This window comes from Muscardinus avellanarius, assembly GCF_963383645.1.
Source record: "Muscardinus avellanarius genome assembly, chromosome: 1".
Classification (NCBI taxonomy): domain Eukaryota; kingdom Metazoa; phylum Chordata; class Mammalia; order Rodentia; family Gliridae; genus Muscardinus; species Muscardinus avellanarius.
This window is the reverse complement of record NC_137786.1, coordinates 233,014,235-233,033,677: the sequence shown is the minus strand read 5'-3', so window position 1 is coordinate 233,033,677 and position 19,443 is coordinate 233,014,235. Positions and strand designations below refer to the sequence as shown.

Here is a 19,443-nt window from a genome sequence, read left to right as displayed (position 1 = left end):
GGGGCAGTGCGTAAGGCCGGGGCGCGGGGCCGACGAGAAGGGACGGCTCGGCCCTCTGTGCTGGGTCACGCGGCCAGGCGCGATGGGGCGCACCCCGGAGGACTGCAGTGCGAGGAGGCCCGGGGAACCCTGGAGGCGCCGCCGCACCCGAGAACGTGGGAAATACCACCGCGCGGAATGGGGGTGATTAAGGCCTGGGCGGTACCACTGGAGAAGGGCGGGGCGGGGGAGGCCCGGGAGTACCGTGGACTGAGGGGGCGCGGCCAATAACTTATTCTCTATATACAGAAGCAACGGCCCGGGAGGGGCGAGGGCAGGGATGCTGAAGGGACCGCAGGTGCTTAGTGTTCTTGGCTCCGGAGTCTGGGGAGGGTGGCAACCAATGTCTATCTTGGAGACACCAGCCAGCCCTACCCGCTGGCCCCGAACTTAGGGGAGGGGGGCCCTGCAGGAAGGAATAAATAAGGGGTAGAGCTGGAGCGGGCAAGCCCGGCCTCCAGGGCTCAGGCTGAGATGACGAGGGGGGAGGTTACCCTGAGATTGAACAGAAAAGACGGGGGTCCTTGGGAGAGGCAGGACGAGCAGCTGGCCCATGCGCAGGGCTGAGGGAGGGGTGTGCGGGTGGCGGCTCTGGCGGCTGGCTGTTGCTTCAGGACTAGCCCACGAGGGAGCTTCGTCGAGAGAGGTCCATGGAACTGGAGCTGAGCGTGCGGCTGTCAGAGAGGCCTGTGCCTCCAGGCTGTGGGCAGAGGGGCAGGTGGCTCAGCCATATGCTGCTGTGACTGCTTCCTGGCCAGTCCTTGGGGGCAGATGCAGCCGAGTCCGCGGGCTGGGCAGGGGCTGCTCTGACTCAAGGCCATGCATGCCCTGGAGTGCCCGACACTCCCGTGGCTTCCAGTTGGTGTGCTGACACCAGGGCATGCTCTGGGTCCTCATCCATCTCCCTGCTGCCCAGCCCAAAGCAGGCCTGGGACAGGGACAGAACTGTTGCTGGATGAAGAGACAACTCCAGAAGCTGGGCAGGAACACATGCAGACTCAGATCCCGGGGAGCCCCGGGGCAGGGGCCTGGGCCTCGGCTGCCCAATGTCGGAGACCTTCTGCCCCTACCTGGACTGGCTCCTCCACGCTCTTGTTGAGAAAGTTGAGAGAACTGGCCCGTTTCATCCTGAGGGAAAAGGATGTCCAGGATTTGCCCAAGGCAGGATCGGGGGAGATGAGAAGTCAGGCTGGGGCTGGGAAGGGAGGACCAGGGGCGGGAGCAGACTTGGCAGTGGAGGACCCGAGCCGGATGGGGTGGTCGCCCTGGCCAGCAGCATGCACTCGGGTCAGGAGCTCATCTGGGGTCGCTGAATGGCTCTAGAGGCGCTCCCTGGGTGGGGGCTCACCTGGGGTTGGGGGGCTCCTGGGGGCTACCCCCCTGCAGCTTCTTCACCAGCATCTCACTGCTGCGCCTCAGTGCATCCCGGAGCTTCCCAAAGGAGCCGCTGCGCCGCAGGGAGCCGCTGCCGTCCTGTAGGTGTAGGCTTCACTCTAGGCTGTGCCGGCCACCAGGGCTCCAGCCCGCCAGGCCCACACTCACCCCACTCCACTCTGCGGCAGGCCCTGCGTCCTCCAGGTCAGACTCCGACCGAGGCCCGGCACCCCCAGCCCCATCGCGGCTGCCACGGCGGTCTCCACGCCCGCCACTGCCATCTTTCAGCAGTTCCACCACCTTGGTCTGGCTTGCAGGATCCAGACCCTGGGAGAGGGAGCATCAGGCACTGACTGGCAAAACTAACACAGCCTCACAGGTTCCTGCCTGCCCCACTTGCTCGGAGCCCCACCTGCTTGCGGCTGCGGCTGGCGCAATCTTCCAGCGTGTGCGCGGCTTCCAGCTTGCCCTGGCGCCGGTACAGGGCTCCCAGACTGCGCAGGGTGGTATTGACTGTGGGGCTGTGGATGGACAGCAGGACGGTCAGCTGAACTGTGTCCCCCCAACCCAGCACACACTGGGCCTTAGGAAACAGCCCATCAGTGAGACCCTAGCACCTCTGTGTCCAGCTCTGTACTAGGCCCACTGGTCTCTCCTGTCCTGCTGGCCCAGAGCCCTCACAGAATACTGCCACCAGGACCAGAAGCTGGGAGGCCCAGGGGCGGAAGGGCCAGGTTGTCTTGTGACCTGGTATGTAAGCGATGAGGGACAGAAGAAAGGCATGTGCCCTCTGGGGGGAGGACCGGTGTGGGGCCTGGGCCTCGCCCCACCCAGATGCAGAACCAGCAGCCCCTGGCACCCTCACCTGTCAACCTTGCAAGCCTTGTACCAGCTGCCATACTCCCCATAGGGGGCGCTGTCCCGGCGCTTATCCTGGGGGAAGACAGGTTGGGGTGGTGGGAGCCTTCCCCTCCACATCCCAGCTGCCTGCCCAGTCCAGCCCATAGTGCTACCTTGCTCTCTTCCCGTTCCTCCGCGTGCATCCAGATGGGCTTGTTGTCCCCTGGAGGGAGAAGGGATTGTTACCAGCTTGCCACAGATTGTGCTGGGCACAGAACTGGGGTGCAGACAAGGGCAGGAATATTCAGGAAGGACCAGGGTTGAATTTTGTTAAATAAATGAACAAGAAACAGGCCAGAATCATCACTGAACCTGCTCTGGACAGACATGAGCAGGACATATCCTGTGCCGAGAGGCTTTGATGGGTGAGGGGAGAGTGGGAGACAGACCCTTCCCCAGCTCAGGCTCAACATGTGGGTAAATGATGAGCCAGGGGCAAGGGAGATGGGAGCAGAAATGGCTGGCCACTGGGGCCGCAAGGTGGTCCCAGGAGGACGCGTGGGCCAGGACTCTAAGGTGAGCCCCCTTACCCGAAGAAGGGAGAAGCCCAAAGCATAGGGACTACCAAGGTGCGCGCGGCCACGGCTGCGGGCCAGGTGTGTGTGCTCCTGCGGGGACCCTCCATGGGCATGACGGCCTCGCGCTGGCCATGAACTCACCATTGACAGAGCCAAACTCCTTCTCATGAGCCCGAGTGAGGATCTCCTTGTAGAGGATCTCTGCATCCTGGTACTTGCCCTGTTTCAGGTAGCAGGAAGCCTAGAGGGGCAGAGCCCGGGGAGTGAGCAGCCTGCAGGGAGCTGGCTTCCCTCCCTCCCGCCCGCCTGGCCCCAGGGCACCAGGTTGTTCTTGGTCTTGGCCACGTTTGGGTCGTCAGGCCCGAGGCGTGTGGCGTAGATCTCCAGGGCCCGCCGGTAGTAGTACTCCACCTCCTCTGCTTTACCCTGGTTCTGGCACAGCAGCGCCAGGTTGCTGAGTTGCTTGGCCACGTCTGGGTGAAACTTACCCAGGACCTGGCATGGAAGGGGTCAGTGGCTGGACTGAGGCCACCCGCGCTCTGGCCTGCCCAGCCCTTCCCGGCTGTGCCCACCTTCTCCCGGATCTCCAGCGCCCGCTTGCACAGCGGCTCGGCCTCCTTGTACTTGCCCCTCTTGCCATACAGGACTGCCAGGTTGTTTAGTGTGGCAGCCACCTAGGGGCAGGAAAATGAAGGCACCTGACCCCGGGCCCGCTGGACAGGGCCTCTGGGACCTGCAGAAGGGGAGGCAACCCCGCCCCAGACCCTCACTCACCGCTGGGTGGTCCTTGCCCAATGTCTTCTCCCGGATGGCCAGGGCATCATTGAGCAGGTGGGCCGCCTCCTTGTACTTGTTCTGGTCCCTGGGGGTAGGCAGAAGCACGCTCAGGGCCTTCGCGGAGCCGCAGGTGTCACTCCTGTGCTCACTGATGTGTGGGCATGATGGCAGTGTGGAGAACCTGGGAAGCCTCTGCCCCAGGAGCTCAGGGGCTTCGAGCTGTTTACACATACCCGTTCATGCCAGAGACCGATTTCAACCTTACTGTGTTCTGGGACAACTCACTTTTCCCAAAGCCCCTCCATGGCTGGGTGCCTAGAGAAGCTGTGTCAGTTCCCTAGGAGCCCAGCATCCTCCTGAGCTGCCTCCCTGCTTGCACCCAGCCCTATGAAGGCCTTTCTCTCTCTGCCTCTCGGCGGCACCCTGAGCCCAAGTCCTGGCCCCAGCAGGCACTGTGGATTCAGTGACCCAGGGCTGGATCTGCTGGGAAGGATGCAGGTGCTCCTGCGGGGAACTGGCCAGAAGGCCCTCACCGATAGACCAGCGCCAGGATGTTCAGCATGGTGGCCACATCAGGGTGGTCGTGGCCTGATGTCTTCTCCAGGTCTTCCAGCGCCTGCTTGCAGAGTGGCACAGCCACCTCATAGCGGCCCTGAGAGGCGTACTGGATCACCAGGTTGTGCAGGGTGCGGAGGCGCGCCGGGATCTCGTAGCCCCCGTGCTGGGCAGCCACATCCCCTCCGCTAGGGCTGGGGGCTGTGGAGCCAAGGGCAGAAGATTAGCTGCATCATCTACCTCTTGGGCTGTGCGTGCACCACAGCTGTGCCTTTGGCCTGTGCTAAATTACCCTGCACTGGCCTCTAACCTGTGATACTCCTACCTCAGCCTCCCAAGCGCTGGAATTATAGGCATACACCACTGAGCCTGGCTTCCAGAGCTCTGACCTGTGATGTCTGCTCACTGTAGAGTTTGGGGGTGCAAGATACAACATGAAAGACCTGCCATTCATTCATTCATGTATATATGTATGTATGTATTTAGTGGTGCTGGGGGTGGAACCCCGAGGCTTTCTACCTCTGGGCTATATGCACAGGCCTATTTTATACTTTATTTGGAAACAGGGTCTCACTAAGTTGCTAAGAGCCTCACTAAGTAGCTGAGGCTGGCTTCAAACCTGTTTAATCCTCCTGTCTCAGCCTCCCGAGCCAGGGATTACAAGCATGCGCCACCACGCCCGGCAAGACCTACCTTTTAAGCGCTAATGTGTTGGGATGTTAAGAACCAAGACAGAAGCCAGGCATGGCGAAACACATTTGTAATCCCAGTACTTGGGAGACTAAAACAGGAGGATCACAGGTTTGAGGCCAGCCTCAGCAATTTAGTGAGACCCTATTTCAAAACAAAAAAGCCGGACATGGTGGCACACACTTGTAATCCCAACATTCGGGAGGCTGAGACAACAGGATCTCAGTTCACAGACAGCCTCGGCTACTTAGTGAGGCTCTTTGCAACTCAGTGAGACTGTTTCAAAGTAAAGAAAAAAATAGGGTTGGGGCCGGGAGTGGTGGCCCGTGCTTGGGAGGCGGAGACAGGAAGATCGCGCAGGTTTGAAGACAGCCTCGCTGGCTTAAGAGATCCTGTTTCCAAATATAATAAAAATATAAAAAAAATAGGTGTCTGGGAGTGTAGCCAGGAGGTAGAAGGGTTTCCAGGAACCAAATAATAATAAATAAATAAATAAATAAATAAATAAATAGCTAAAAAAATAGGGCTAGGGGTGTAGCACACAATGCCTCTGGGTCCCACCCCTGTTACTGCAAAAATTTAAAAAATGAAATAAGGCTAGGGATGTAGGTCAAAGGTAGAATGCTGTAGGTTCAATACCCAATAACAAAAAAAGAAAAAGAAAAAAAAAAAAAAAAAAGAAGGCAGAAGGGCTGGGTGTGGTGGTGCATGCTTGTAATCCCAGTATTTGGGAGGCTGAGACAGGAGGATCATGGTTCATGGACAGCCTCAGCTATTAAGTGAGACCCTGTTTCTAAAATAAAGAAAAAAAAATAAGGCTGGGGCCAGGCGAGGTGGCACATGCTTATAATTCCATCATTTGGGAGGCTAAGACAGGAGGATCCGTGTTCATGGACAGCCTCAGCTCCTACTTAGTGAGGCCCTTTGCAACTCAGACCATGTTTTAAAATAAAGAATAAAAAAAATAGGGCTGAGAGCTGGGCGTGGTAGCATTTGGGAGGCTGAGACAGGAGGATTGTGCAGGTTTGAAGTCAGCCTCAGCTACTTAGTGAGGCCCTTTGCAACTTAGATCCTGTTCCAAAATAAAAAATAAAAATAAATATAAAATAAGCTGGGTGTGGTGGCAGATGTTTATAATCTCAGTACTTGGGAGGCTGAGCCAGGAGGATTGCACAGGTTTGAAGCCAGCCTCAGCTACTTACTGAGGCTCTCAACAATTTAGTGAGACCCTGTTTCCAAATAAAATATAAAAATACATCTAGGGATGTAGCCTGGAGGTAGAAAGCCCCTGGGTTCCATCCCTAGTACTACAATAAACAAACAAACAAATAAAATAAAGGGTCGGGGTGTCGCTCAAAGGTAGATTATCCCTGGGTTCCATCCCCGTACCACACACACACAAAAAATATAGGACTGGAGGTGTACCTGGAAGGAAGAATGCCCCCAGGTTCCATCCCTAGTACCACAAACACACAAAAAAGGGCTGGGGGTGCAGGTTGGAGGTAGAAGACCCTTGGATCCCATTCCCAGTACTGAAAAACAAACAAACAAAAAAGAACGAAAGAACAAAAGAAAGAAAGCAAGCAGAAGGCAGGTGTGGTGACATATGCCTGTAATCCCAATACTTGGGAGGCTGAGAAAGGAGGATCACAGGTTTGAGACCAGCCTCAGCAATATAGGGAGACCCTGTTTCAAAATAAAAAAATAGCTGGGCGTGGTGGCGCATGCTTGTAATCCCCGCGCTTGGGAGGCAGAGACAGGAGGATCGCGCAGGTTCGAAGCCAGCCGCGTGCGCTGGCTTAGGAGACCATGTTTCCAAATAAAAATGTAAAAATAGGTCTGGGAGTGTAGCCCGGAGGTAGAAGGGCTTCCAGGAACCCCAGTACCACCAAAAAATAAATAAATAAATAAAAATAAAAAATAAAAAAATAAAGCTGGGCGTGGTGGTGCACGTTTGCAATCCCCCCACCACTTGGGAGGCAGAGACCGGAGGACTGTGGTTCAAGGACAGCCTCAGCTACTTAGCAAGGCCCTTTGCAACTCAGTGAGACCTTGTTTCAAAAAGTGAAAAGACTACCTGGGCGTGGACTACCTGTGTGTGGTGGCGCACGCTTGTACTCCCAGCATTTGGGAGGCTGAGACAGGAGGATCCGGGTTCTCAGCCAGCCTCAGCTACTTAGTGAGGCCCTTTGCAACTCAGTGAGATCCTGTTTCAAAATAAATAAAAAATAGGAAGCCGGGCGTGGTGGTGCACACCTGTAATCCCTGTGCTTGGGAGGCTGAAACAAGAGGATCACACAGGTTCAAAGCCAGCCTTAACTACTTAGCGAGGCTCTCAGCAACTTAGTGAGACACTGTTTCCAACTAAAATATAAAATAGGTCTAAAATATAAAATAGGAATATAGCCTGGAGGTAGAAAGCCCCTGGGTTCCACCCCCAGTATCTATCTCTCTCTCTCTCTCTCTCTCTCTCTCTCTCTCTCTCTCTCTCTCACACACACACACACACACACACACACACACACACACACACACACAATAAAAAATAGGCCTGGGGGGTGTCGTTTGGAGGTAGAAAGCTCCTGGGTTCCATCCCCAGTACTATAAATAAATAAATAATAAAACGTCCCCATTTCTTGTCCCAGGCCCAACAATTCACACAGCCCTACCCCAACCAGAACAAGCCGCTCATCTGCACCTGGGCTCTGCTCATCCTCGTTGGGGAACAGGTCATCCAGAGAGTCTTTGGGGACGTCCCCCTTCTCCTCCTGGGAAGACAGGTGCGTCAGGGAGCGGCCCCGGCCAGCGGGGTGGGCGGTGGGGCGGCCGGCCAGGGAGGGCTCACGTTGGGGGAGGCGTCCTCATCCAGCTTGCGGATCTGGCTCATGAACAGCAGGTGCTGCTTCTCCTCCTCCAGCTGGGCCACCGCCTGCTCACTGCGCTGCAGCTTCTGCTGCGTCCCCGCCAGCTCCTCGCGCAGCCACTGGTTCTCCTGCACCAGCCGCCGCACCTGAGCCCGCAGCTTCTGCTTCTCTGACTCCACAGCACCCAGGTGGCTGGAGAGCGCCAGGATCACCTGTGCAGCCGGCAGGAGCATCAGCCCTGGCCGCCCTGTGGCCCGTGACTCGCCTGGCCTTCTGGGACTCCGGCTTAGTGAGGAGCCAGGTGGGCCTGCCTGTGAGAAGCTCGGGGCCTGAGCCTGGGAGTTTTCTCCCAAGGACCCCTAGTCCAAAGCTCAAACCCAAGTTTTTTTTTTTTTTTTTTTTTTTTTTTTGGGGGGGGGGACCCTGCTCTCTCAGCAATCCCTGAAGTCCTGGGGATTATATTCTACCTGTGTAGCCACAGCCACTATCCAGCCACTCTCTGCCCCAGGGTTAGTGCTTAACCAAAGCTGGTTCAAGGGACACTGAAAGGCCGCATCCTGACTCTGCCCAGGACTCAGCACGCCCTGCCTCCTGAAGCTCCCAGGGAGGAACAGGCAGCGTCCCAGAGCACAAGGAAGCCGCAGTCTCCATCCCCACCCGACTCCCTCCTGAGCGTCCCCGCCTCAGCGCCGTGGCATGTGCTCCTCCACCTCCTTTCTGTCCTTCGTGGTCTAGTTTCATTTCTTTGTCCTCACAGCCACAGCTTCCCTCAGCCCAGCCCTACCGAAGGCCTCACTGCCAGGGCCATCGCACGCCCATAGGTGACGGGCCTGCGCGCCAGCAGGAGTGGGGCCATGTGGCCATCTCTGTACCTGGCAGTCACAGGCCAAGGGGGCAACAAGGTGCCTCTGCAGAAGACTGGGCAGTCCGAGACCCTGTGCTTGCTAGCAAAACGTTTAAATGGCAGGTGTTGCAGTTGGACGTGGTGGCACATGCTTGCAATCCCAGTACTTGGGAGGCTGACACAGGAGGATCACAGGTTCAAGGCCAGCCCCAGCTACTTAAGTGAGGCCCTCTGCAACTTAGATCCTGTTTCAAACTAAATAATAAAAAATAGGGCTGGAGCTCGGCATGGCGGCACACACTTGTAATCCCAGTACCTGGGAGGCTGAGACAGGAGGATTGCGCAGGTTTGAAGCCAGCCTCAGCTACTTAGGCTCTCAGCAATTTAATAAGACCCTGTTTTCAAATTAAATATAAAATAGGTCTGGGAGTATAGCCTAGAGGTAGAAAACCCCTGGGTTCCATCCCTAGTACAAAAAAAAAAAAAAGAAAAGAAAAGAAAAGAAAAAAATTGGGCTGGAGGTGTAACTTGGAGGTAGAATGCCCCTGGTTTAATCCCCAGTACCACACACACACAAAAGGTGTTTTTATAACCAAGAGTTTAAAAAAAATTTACCTAAGCCGGGCATGGTGGTGCACGCTTGTAATACCAGTACTTGGGAGGCTGAGACTGGAGGATCGAAGTTTGAGGACAGCCTCAGCTATTTAGTGAGGCCCTTTGCAACTCAGTGAGACCTGGTTTCAAAATAAAGAATAAAACATAGGTTTGGGGGTGTATCTTAGAGGTAGAATGCCCCTGGGTTCCATCCCCAGAACTGCAAAAAAAAAAAAAAATTACCTAAACAGCCTGAAAGTATACACAGCAGATGGCACGGTCCCTATTTTAAAGACAAGGAAGCAGGATGATACAACCTGCTCAGGATGCAGAGCCAGGCAGTGGCTCAACCAGAATCTAAGCGGAACAACTTATAATCCTAGTACCAAGGAGGCTGAGACAGGAGGGCAGCCTCAGCAAGCAGTGAGACTCATCAACCTAGTGAGACCCCGTTTCCAAATAAAAACAAAGTAGGTCAGCCGCGCGTGGTGGGCACGCTTGGAATCCCAGCATTGGGGAGGCTGAGACAGGAGGATCTGCGTTCGCTGACAGCCTCGGCTACTTAGCGAGGCCCTTTGCAACTTGGTGGGACCCTGTTTCAAAATGAAGAATAAAAAATAGGGCAGGGGGTTGGCTTGGAGTTCGAATGCCTCTGGGTTCTATCCCCAGACCCACAAAAAAATAATAAATAAAATAAAATAAAATAGGTCTTGGGATGTAGCTCAGAAGCTGATGACCCTGAGTTAAATTCCCAATAAACAACAACTTCTTCCTTAGCGTCTAATCCCTTGCACATCTCAGCGCCTCCTGGACATGTCTATCTGTGTGTGATGCCGGCAGTCCAATCTGCAAAGACCCACCCAGGCTCTCACCCCAAGCTTGCTTAACCCACACATCTGCGGTTTCTGCTGCCCCCCTCCTTCCCTTACTTCATCCCCAGGTCCGGCTGAACCTTCTCTCCAGTCGTGGCCATCTCGCACCCGAAGCCCAGTGCTGGCCGGCTTCCTGACCACTCCCTGCTTTCTTTTTCTTTCTTTTTATTTTGGTGGTACTGGGGTTCCTGGAAGCCCTTCTACCTCCGGGCTATACTCCCAGACCTATTTTTTATAGTTTTTTTATTTGGAAACAGGGTCTCTTAAGCCAGTGAGGCTGGCTCCGAACCAGCGCGATCCTCCTGTCTCCGCCTCCCAAGCGCGGGGATTACAAGCGTGCACCACCACGCCCGGCCAGCCCAATTCTATTTTATTTATTAATTTGTGGTTCTAGGGGTGGAACCATATCACCAGTCCCATTTTATTTATATTTTGATGGAACAAGGTCTTGCTAGGGTGATGACAGTCTCAGTACTTGATAAGGCTGTCCTTGATTCTGTGATCCTCCTGTCGCAGCCTCCCAAATGCTAGGATTATAGGTGTGCACCACAACTCCTGGCTTATTTTTTGTTTTCTTGTTTTGTTTTGTGGGTCTGCAGATGGGACCCAGGGGCATTTAACCTCCGAGCTACAGCCCCTGCCCTATTTTTTATTCTTTATTTTGAGAAGGGGTCTCACTAAGTTGCAGAGGCCTCACTAAGTAGCTGAAGCTGGCCACGAACCCTAATCCTCCAGTCTCAGCCTCCCTGTGCCCAGCTGGAATTTTTGAATTTTTATTTCTATTTATTTATTTAATCAAAATTTTTTTGAGGTACTGGGGATGGAACCTAGGGACATTTTGCCTTCAAGTGACGCCCTCAGCCTTAATTTTAATTCTTTGTTTTGAAAGAGGGTCTCACTGAGTTGCAAAGGGCAACCTCATCAAGTAGTGAGACTCTCATCAACCTAGTTTATTTTATTTTATTTTAAATAAAGGCCAACGCTGGGCGTGGTGGCAAACGCTTGTAATCCCTGCGCTTGAGAGGCGGAGACAGGAGGATTGCGCAGGTTCGAAGCCAGCTGCACTGGCTCAAGAGACCGTTTCCAAAAATTAAAAAATGGGTCTGGGAGTGTAGCCTGGATACAGAAGGGCTTCCAGGAACACCAGTACCACCAAAAAAATAATAAAAAAATAAATAAATAAATAAATAAATAAATAAATGCCAACACAGGGCATGGTGGCGCACGCTTATAATCCCTGCACTTGGGAGGCAGAGACAGGAGGATCACGCAGGTTCGAAGCCAGTCTCGCTGGCTTAAGAGACCCTGTTTCCAAATAAAAATATATAAAATAGGTCTGGGAGTGTAACCCGGAGGTAGAAGGGTTCTATCCCCAGTACCACCAAAAAACAAACAAAAAACAAAAACAAAATAAAAGCCGGGTATGGTGGTGCACGCTTGTAATCCCAGCATATGGGAGGCTGAGACAGGAGGATGGCAGTTTGCAGCCTGCCTCAGTTACTTAATGAGACCCTTTGCAACTCAGTGAGACCCTGTTTCAAAAATAAAGAATAAGCCGAGCGTGGTGGTGCACACTTGTAATCCCTGCGCTTGGGAGGCGGAGACAGGAGGATCACACAAGTTTGAAGCCAGCCTCAGCTACTTAGTGAGGCTCTCAGCAACTTAGTGAGACCCTGTTTCCAAATAAAGTATAAAATAGGTCTGGGAGTATAGCCCGGAGGTAGAAAGCCTCTGGGTCCCACCCTGAGTACCACAAAAAATAAATAAATAAATATATAAAGAGTAAAAAATAGGGCTGGGGGTGTAGCTCAGAAGTAGAATGCTCCTGGGTCACCAAGTTCTCCTCTCACTCAACAACATGATCTTTTCCAACCTCAGAACCTTTATGCATGCAACTTCTCCCCGCTCCCCTTCCTGGAGGCTGGGCCATTTCTTCAGAGAAGTCTTGCTTGATCAGTAGACAAGACCTCCTGCTACAGGCTGTCACAAGGGCTGGTTCTTTTCTTTAGAGACCTTATCACAATTTGTTACAATTATTTGTGCCTGGCTTCTCTTTTCTCTTTTCCTACTAGCCTAAGGCAGAGGTCTTGTCTACCTTGTTCCGCCCTGCATCCCTAGCACTGCCACACTGCCTGGCACTTAACAGGCACATGATAAATTAGATAATTTAGCAAATCAGTGGAAGATAAATGGGAAGGGGGTATTTCCTTAAGAAACTCCTTTTTCTTTTTTTGCCGTACTGGGGATTTAATCCAGGGGCATTCTACCTCCAAGCTACACCCCCAGCCCTATTTTTTTATTCTTTATTTTGAAACAAAAGTCTCACTAAGTTGCAGAGGGCCTCACTAAGTAGCTGAGGCTGGCCCCCAACCACAGACCTCCTGTCTCAGGCTCCCAAGTACTAGGAATACAAGCCTGTACCACCACATCCAGCTAAGAAACTCCTTTCTGTTCTCCTTTGCCACCCATTCTCTGTTAAGCAGAGAGGAGCCAGGAATAGGGCTGTGCTTAGGGGTGAGGGCGCTCAGGGTCTCCGGGGACTGGCTGGGGTCTCCAAAGTACATTCATTTCTTCAAAAGGTATTTATTCTAGTCCTAACACAGGGCTCTAGGGAAAATGTCGCCCCCTGCTCAAATTCTGTTCCTACATCATAGGAATTCCTCCAGAAGGCAAAATGATCCCATGACCTCCCACCTCAGCGGCCCAGAACTGACCTACCTGGGCCTCTCCCAGCCCCAGCTCAATGGCCTCCAGGGAGCGGCGCAGGAGGAGGCAACGCTCCTGCGAGCCCGGCTCGGCCTCGGCGGCCTCGTGCGAGGCCAGAGGCGCCAGCAGGGCACGATGCTCCCCACGCAGGGTCTCCAGTCCCTGGATGACGGCCTTGGTGCCCAGCACGATCTCGTCCTGGCTCAGCTTCTCCTCCCGTGGAAGCACCATCGTGGCCATGGTCGCGCCGCCTGTGAAAGCGAGGGGCGGGCAGGCGGGCACCGGACCTGAGGCCACACCACCGTCCACCCCAGATCTGGTAAACACCGGCGGTCCCCGGACGCCCGCGTCCCCAGGGTGCCCAGGTCCCCGCGCCAGCGGCCCGCACCGCGCCCGCGCTCGGCCTACAGGGGGCGCCCGGCCCGCTCGGCCGGAGACGCAATGCGGTGCGGCCGGAGCTGGACCCCGATTCCCACCCAGACCCCGGCTCGGGCGGCCCCGGCTCGGGGCTTCCCCGGGACGGCCCTAGTCAGGACACGGGGCACCGGGGACAGGCCGGCCAGCCACCGGGGGGCTCGGCGCGGGCTCGAGACCCCGGCCCCATCCCCGGCGCCTCCCCCACAGGCCGGCCGCGCCGCGGAGCCCCTCCCCCAGGGCGGCGGGCCCGCGGGGACCCTCCCCGAGGGGCTGAGGTCTGGGGCCGCGCCCACGACGCCCCCTCCCATAGGCCGGCGCGACGCCCTCCACCCTGCCCAGAGAAGGCCGGGCTGCGACCCCGCCCGAGGGCCGCGCCCCCTCCCCGCGGCGGCCTGGTCCTCCCGGGCCGCGCCCCGACGACCCCTCCGCGAGGACGGCCCGCGGCCCCTAGCCCCCGGGGCCTGACCCGGTCTCCTGGCCCGATCGGCCCGCGCCTCTGGCTCGGGCCGGCTCCGGCTCCGACTCCCGCCCCGCTTCACCCGGACCCGCAGCCCTGAGCGGGTCCCGCCGCCTCCATCCCGCCGGCCTTCCCAGCAGCCCCCGCGCCGCCTTAAAGGTGAAGGCGCTACCTCGGCGCCGTCGGAGGGGGCGAAACACGCTCCTCTCTGCGGGCGAGCTGCCTTAAAGGAGCGCGCGGGCCCCACCGGCTCCGGGGGCGGGGCTACCGGGGCGGGGCGGGGCCGCCCGGAGGGGCGGGGCTTGCCGCTGCGCTGGGTGGCCCGGGACTCCGCCCCGGCCCCGGGTCTGGGCTGCCCCGCGCTGACGTGCGGCGAGGGCTGGGGGCCGCGCTGGTCGGGAGACCGTGAGCCAGAGCGCACTTTGAGCGGCGGCCCGCGAGGTGGGCGGGAGGCACTGAGGCTCCGCGAGCAGGCCAGGACCCCTGGGAGTCCAGAGCGAGAAAGACCACACTGTTGAAACCATGGGCACTTCTTGAGTGCTTCGGCCCCCTTAAGTATTTAAACCTAGCGGGACATGGTGGTGCTTTGTCTGTAATTACAGTACTTGGGGGCTGAGACCGGAGGGAGGATCGTAGGTTCGAGCACAGCCTCAGCAATTTAGTGAGCCCTGTTTCAAAAAATAAAGCCAGGAGTGGTAGTGCTTGTCTGTAATTCCAGTGCTTAGGAGGCCAAGACAAGAGGATTGCAGGTTCGAGGACAACCTCAGCCAGTGAGGCTTTCATCAACCTAGGAGACCCTGTTTCAAAATAAAAATACAAGCTGGGTGTGGGGACTCATGCTTGTAATCTCAGCATTCAGGAGGCTGAGACAGGAGGATCGCAGTTCACAGACAGCCTCAGCTAGTTAGTGAGGCCCTTTGCAACTCAGTGAGACCCTGTTTCAAAGGAAAGAAAGATCTCAGCAACTTAGTGAGACCCTGTTTCCAAATAAAATATAAAAAACGTCTGGGAGTATAGCCCGGAGGTAGAAAGCCTCTGGGTTCCACCCCCAGTACCACCAAGAAGAAAAAAAAAGAAAGAAAGAAAGAAAAAATAGGGCAGGGGGTGTAGCTCAGAGGTAGAAAGCCCCTGGATCCCATCCCCAGACCCACAAAATAATAATAATAATAATAATAATAATAATAATAATAATAATAATAATATAATAGGGCTGGGGGTGTAGTTCAGAGGTAGAATGCCCCTGGGTTCCTTCCCCAGTATTGCAAAAAAAAAAAAAAAATTCCAGGTGTGGTGGTACATGCTTGTAATCCCAGCATTTGGGAGACTGAGATAGGAGGATCCAGGTTCAAGGACAGTCCTTTGCAACTCAGTGAGACCCTGTTTCAAAATAAAGAATAAAAAAAATATGGTTGGGGGAGTAGCTCAGTGGTAGAATGCCCCTGGGTTCCATCCCAGTACCACAATAAATAAATAAATGCATGCATGCATACATACATACATACATACATACATACATACAATAGTGAGCCAGGCCTGGTGGTGCACACTTGTAATCCCAGTACTTAGGAGGCTGAGACAGAATGATGGCAGGTTTACAGCCAACATCAGCTACTTAGACCCTCTGCAAATCTGTGAGACCTTGTTTCAACTGGGTGTGGTGGTGCATGCTTGTAATCCCAGCCTTGGAGAGGCTGAGAGTAGAGGTTCGCAATTTGCGGACAGCTCAGCTACTTAGTGAGGCCCTCTGCAACTTAGACCCTGTTTCAAAGTAAAAATACAAAAATAGGGCAGGGGGTATAGCTCAGAAGTTGAATGCCCCTGGGTTCATCCCCAGACCCACACACACACATTAAATCTAACGCTGAGAAGGATCCTTTGAGTGGGTGCTGCTATTATCCGCATCTCACAGAAGTGACCCCAGGTTCATTTTTCTCTGAAGATGTGCCCACACCACCCCCAGCCCCTCTCTGAGCTGTGTCTTACTAAAGCTGGTCTCAAATTTGAGATCCTCCTGTCTCAGCTTTCCAAAGTACTGGGATTACTGAGTGAGTATGTGTGTATGTGTGTAAGAGAGGGAAATTAGGGATGGAACCCAGGGGCATTCTACTTCCGAGATACACCCCCAGCCCAATTTTTTAAAAATTACTTATTATTTGAAACCGGGTCTCACTAAGTTGCAGGGGGCCTTGCTAAGTAGCTGAGGCTGACCACAAATCTGTGATCCTCCTGTCTCAGCCTCCCAAGTACTGGGATTACAAACTGCCCGGCCCCCACTCAATTCAGCTTCTTGTTAGCTTGCTCCCCTGCCTCTCAAGCAGGCCAGGACCCGCCTGTCTTGTTTATACCAGAGTAGCTTTTGGTGGGGGCACGGCATCAACCAGTAAAGACTGGTTTTAAAAAACACAAAGGATAGCCCAGCACGGTGGCACACGACTGTAATCCCAGCATTTGGGAGGCTGAGACAGGAGGATGGAGGTTCGTGGACAGCCTCGGCTACTACTTAGTGAGGACCTTTGCAACTCTGAGACCCTGTTTCAAAATAAAGAATAAAAAATAGGGCTGGGGGTATATCTTGGAGGTAAAATGCCCCTGGGTTCCATCCCCAGTGCTGCAAAAAAAGAGAGAGCCAGGATGGTAGTTGGGTGTGTGGTGGTACATGTTTGTAATCCTAGTACTTGGGAGGCTGGGACAGGAGGATCTCAGGTTCACGGCCAGCCTCAGCTGCTTAATGAGGCCCTCTGCAACTTAGTGAGACCCTGTTTCAAAATAAAGACTAAGAAGTAGGGCTGGGGTATAGCTTGGAGGTAGAGTGCCCTGGATTGAATCCCCAGTAGCACACACACACACACACACACACAGGCACACAGACGTGTACACAGTTCCAGTGGAATGCAGTTTTCTTCTCAGCCATCCAGCACTCTTCCTCAGAAGCACCTGCGGTCCTGCTCTTCCTGGTTCTCAAGACCATTGATTATGCTGTTCACATAAGCACCAGTTATTAATGAAGGTATTTATTTTTGATACTGGGGATTGAATCCAGATACATTCTACCTCTGAGCTACATCCCAGCCCTATTTATTTATTTATTTATTTATTTATTTATTTATTTATTTATTTCGCAGTACTGGGGATGGAACCCAGGGGCATCACAGCGTGCACCACCACATCCGTCTCGGGGCTGGCTTTTTATCTTGTTCCCACGGACCTCTGTGTCCCTCTACTTGTCTCCAAGCTACATGCCCACCCCCTTTTTTTTTTTTCTTTTTTATTTCAAAACAGGGCCTTACTAGTTGCAGAGGGCCTCACAAGTTGCTGAGGCTGGCCACAAACCCGCAATCCTCCTGTCTCAGCCTCCCAAGTACTGGGATTACAAGCATGCGCCACCACGCTCGGCTCTCTCTCTTTTTATTTTTTTGTGGGTCTGGGGATGGAACCCAGGGTCATCCGACCTCCGAGCTACAGCCCCTGCCCTATGTTTTATTCTTTGTTTTGAAACCGGGTCTCACTGAATTACAGAGGGCCTAAGTAGCTGAGGCTGTCCGCGAACCGTGATCCTCAGGTCTCAGCCTCCTGAATCCTGGGATTACAAGCGTGCGCCACTGCGCCCGGCTCCGGCTCCCTTTTTATTTACTGATTTTGTTTGGAAACAGGTTCCCCCTAAATTGCTGAGAGTCCTGCAGTGTTGCTGAGGCTGGCCTGGAACCTGCCATCCTTCTGTCTCAGGTTCTCAAGTACTAGCGTTACAGGCATGTACCACCAGGCCTGGCAATGCCAGTTTATCCCTGTCAACTTCAACTGGTTCGTTTCCCTCCAGGGCCCCGGGGCCGGGGTGGTTCATATTTGGCCTCTGTCACCCTCCTCACCTTGGCTCTGTCTTCCAGGGGCGCTCTGGCTGTGGTTAGATGCGCCCGCCTGTGCACACCATCAGGCCTGCACTCTAGACTCGCCAGCATTTCCTGCTCTCGGGGAGGAAGGAGAACCTGGAGGCAGGCCCCTTGCTCTCCCAGGCAGGCTGGGTTTCAGAAGCTTGTGGGAAAGAAGTATCGAATCCCGGCGTGGTGGCTCAGGTTTGTAATCCCCGCGCTCCAGAGGCAGAGACAGGAGGATTGCACAGGTTCGAAGCCAGCTGCGCTGGCTTAAGAGACCCTGTTTCCAAATAAAAAATATAAAAATAGGTCTGGGAGTGTAGCACAGAGTAGAAGGGTTTCCAGGAATCCCAGTACCACCACCACCAAAAAAAAAAAAAAGGTCGGAAGGCTGTCCCTCTGGGTAGGTGAGTCCCCAGTACCTCTTATTTTTTATTTTTTTTTTTGGTGGTACTGGGGTGAAACCCAGGGGCTTTCTACCTCCAGGCTATACTCCCAGACCTAATCTGTACTTTATTTGGAAACAGGGTCTCACTAGTTGCTGAAAGCCTCACTCAGTAGCTGAGGCTGGCTTTGAACATGTGCGATCCTCCTGTCTCAGCTTCCCAAGCTTGGGGATTATAAGCGTGCGCCACCACGCCCAGCTCCCAGCACCTCTTATTTTAAAACTTCAGTTCTAGCGTGGTGGCACACGCTTGTAATCTCTGCCCTTGAGAGGCTGAGACAGGAGGATCGCACAGGTTCGAAGCCAGCCTCAGCTACTTAGTGAGGCCCTCAGCAACTTAGTGAGACCCTGTTTCCAAATAAAATATAAAATAAGTCTGGGAGTATAGCCTGGAGGTAGAAAGCCCCTGGGTTCCACCCTCAGTACCAAAATAAATAAATAAATAAATAAATAAATAAATAAACAAATAAATAAGTAAAACTTCAGCTCTTCTGGAGTGCATCCCAGGTTAGGTCAGAAGCCGCTATCTCGCTGTTGGCTTACAGGTAAGGAAACTGAAGCCCAAGGAGGGGAAGCAGCTGCCCCATGTCAGAGCAGGGGCTGCGTTTGTCTTTTTCCATCCTGGAGACTAAGCCCAGGGTGCTGTACACTGAGCTACATCTCCAGCCCTTTTTATGCTTTATTTTGATGAGACAGGTCCTTGCTAAGTTATCTCACACTGGCCTGGAACCTGCGATCCTCTCTCTCGCCTCTCAAGTGCTGGGGTTATAGGCATGCGCCACCACGTCTGGCTGGGCTGGCCTTATTTTTTTATGGTGCTGGGGATGAAACCCAGGGGCATTCTACCTGAGCTACATCCCCAGCCCCAATTTTTTAAACTTTATTTTGAAACAGGGTCTTCCTAAGTTGCAGAGGGCCTCGCTAAGTAGCTGAGGCTGGCCGCGAACCGCGATCCTCCTGTCTCAGCCTCCCAAATACTGGGATTACAGCGTGCGCCACCACGTCCAGATCGGGGCTGGATTTTTACCTTGTTGTTCCCAGGGACCCTGCGTCCCTCTACTTGTCTCCCAAGCTGGCCTGACATTCCTGCCTAGGAACTAGAGTGCAGGTAGTTTTGTCCCTGAGTATGTAAGGGAGGTGATTACATGGAGTAGCGGTCAAGAGAACCAAGGCCAAGTTGTGTGTTCACACCCTTGCAAAAAAGCGCAGGGCACAGTGGTGCACTCCTGTGGGCCCTGTATTTGGGAGGTTGAGACAGGAGGATTGCAGTTTTTTTTTTTTTTTTTTTTTTTTTTTTTTTTTTGCGGGTCTGGGGATGAAACCCAGGAGTATTCAACCTTCAAGCTACAAACCCTGCCCTATTTTTTATTCTTTATATTGAAACAGGGTCTCACTGAGTTGCAGAGGGCCTCATTAAGTAGCGAACTGTGATCTTCTGGTCTCAGCCTCCTGAATGCTGGGATTACAAGCGTGCGCCACCATGCCCAGCTTGATTGTAGTTTTGAGGACAGCCTCAGGAACCTAG

At 54.0% G+C, this 19,443-nt stretch overlaps 1 protein-coding gene across 4 annotated transcripts; it reads right to left on the bottom strand.

The window, feature by feature from the left end:
* Positions 1-655: 655 nt before the first annotated feature.
* KLC2 (kinesin light chain 2) lies at positions 656-13,798 on the bottom strand (the record flags this gene model as incomplete). 4 transcript variants are annotated; one of them, XM_080717247.1, is made up of 16 exons in its annotated part: positions 656-739; positions 1,104-1,167; positions 1,388-1,512; positions 1,582-1,740; positions 1,826-1,934; positions 2,279-2,346; positions 2,427-2,476; positions 2,973-3,072; positions 3,153-3,326; positions 3,404-3,505; positions 3,606-3,693; positions 4,142-4,364; positions 7,552-7,621; positions 7,699-7,929; positions 12,746-13,049; positions 13,635-13,798. In XM_080717247.1, the coding sequence occupies 15 exons, from the start codon at positions 12,971-12,973 to the stop codon at positions 656-658; spliced, it is 1,875 nt and encodes a 624-aa protein (XP_080573373.1). The 4 variants fall into 4 exon arrangements, with proteins under 4 accessions (XP_080573373.1, XP_080573370.1, XP_080573371.1 ...); XM_080717244.1 differs by lacking the exon at positions 13,635-13,798 and having other exon boundaries at positions 1,110-1,206; positions 12,746-12,973; XM_080717245.1 differs by lacking the exon at positions 13,635-13,798 and having other exon boundaries at positions 1,110-1,167; positions 12,746-12,973.
* Between the last annotated feature and the right edge of the window lie 5,645 nt (positions 13,799-19,443).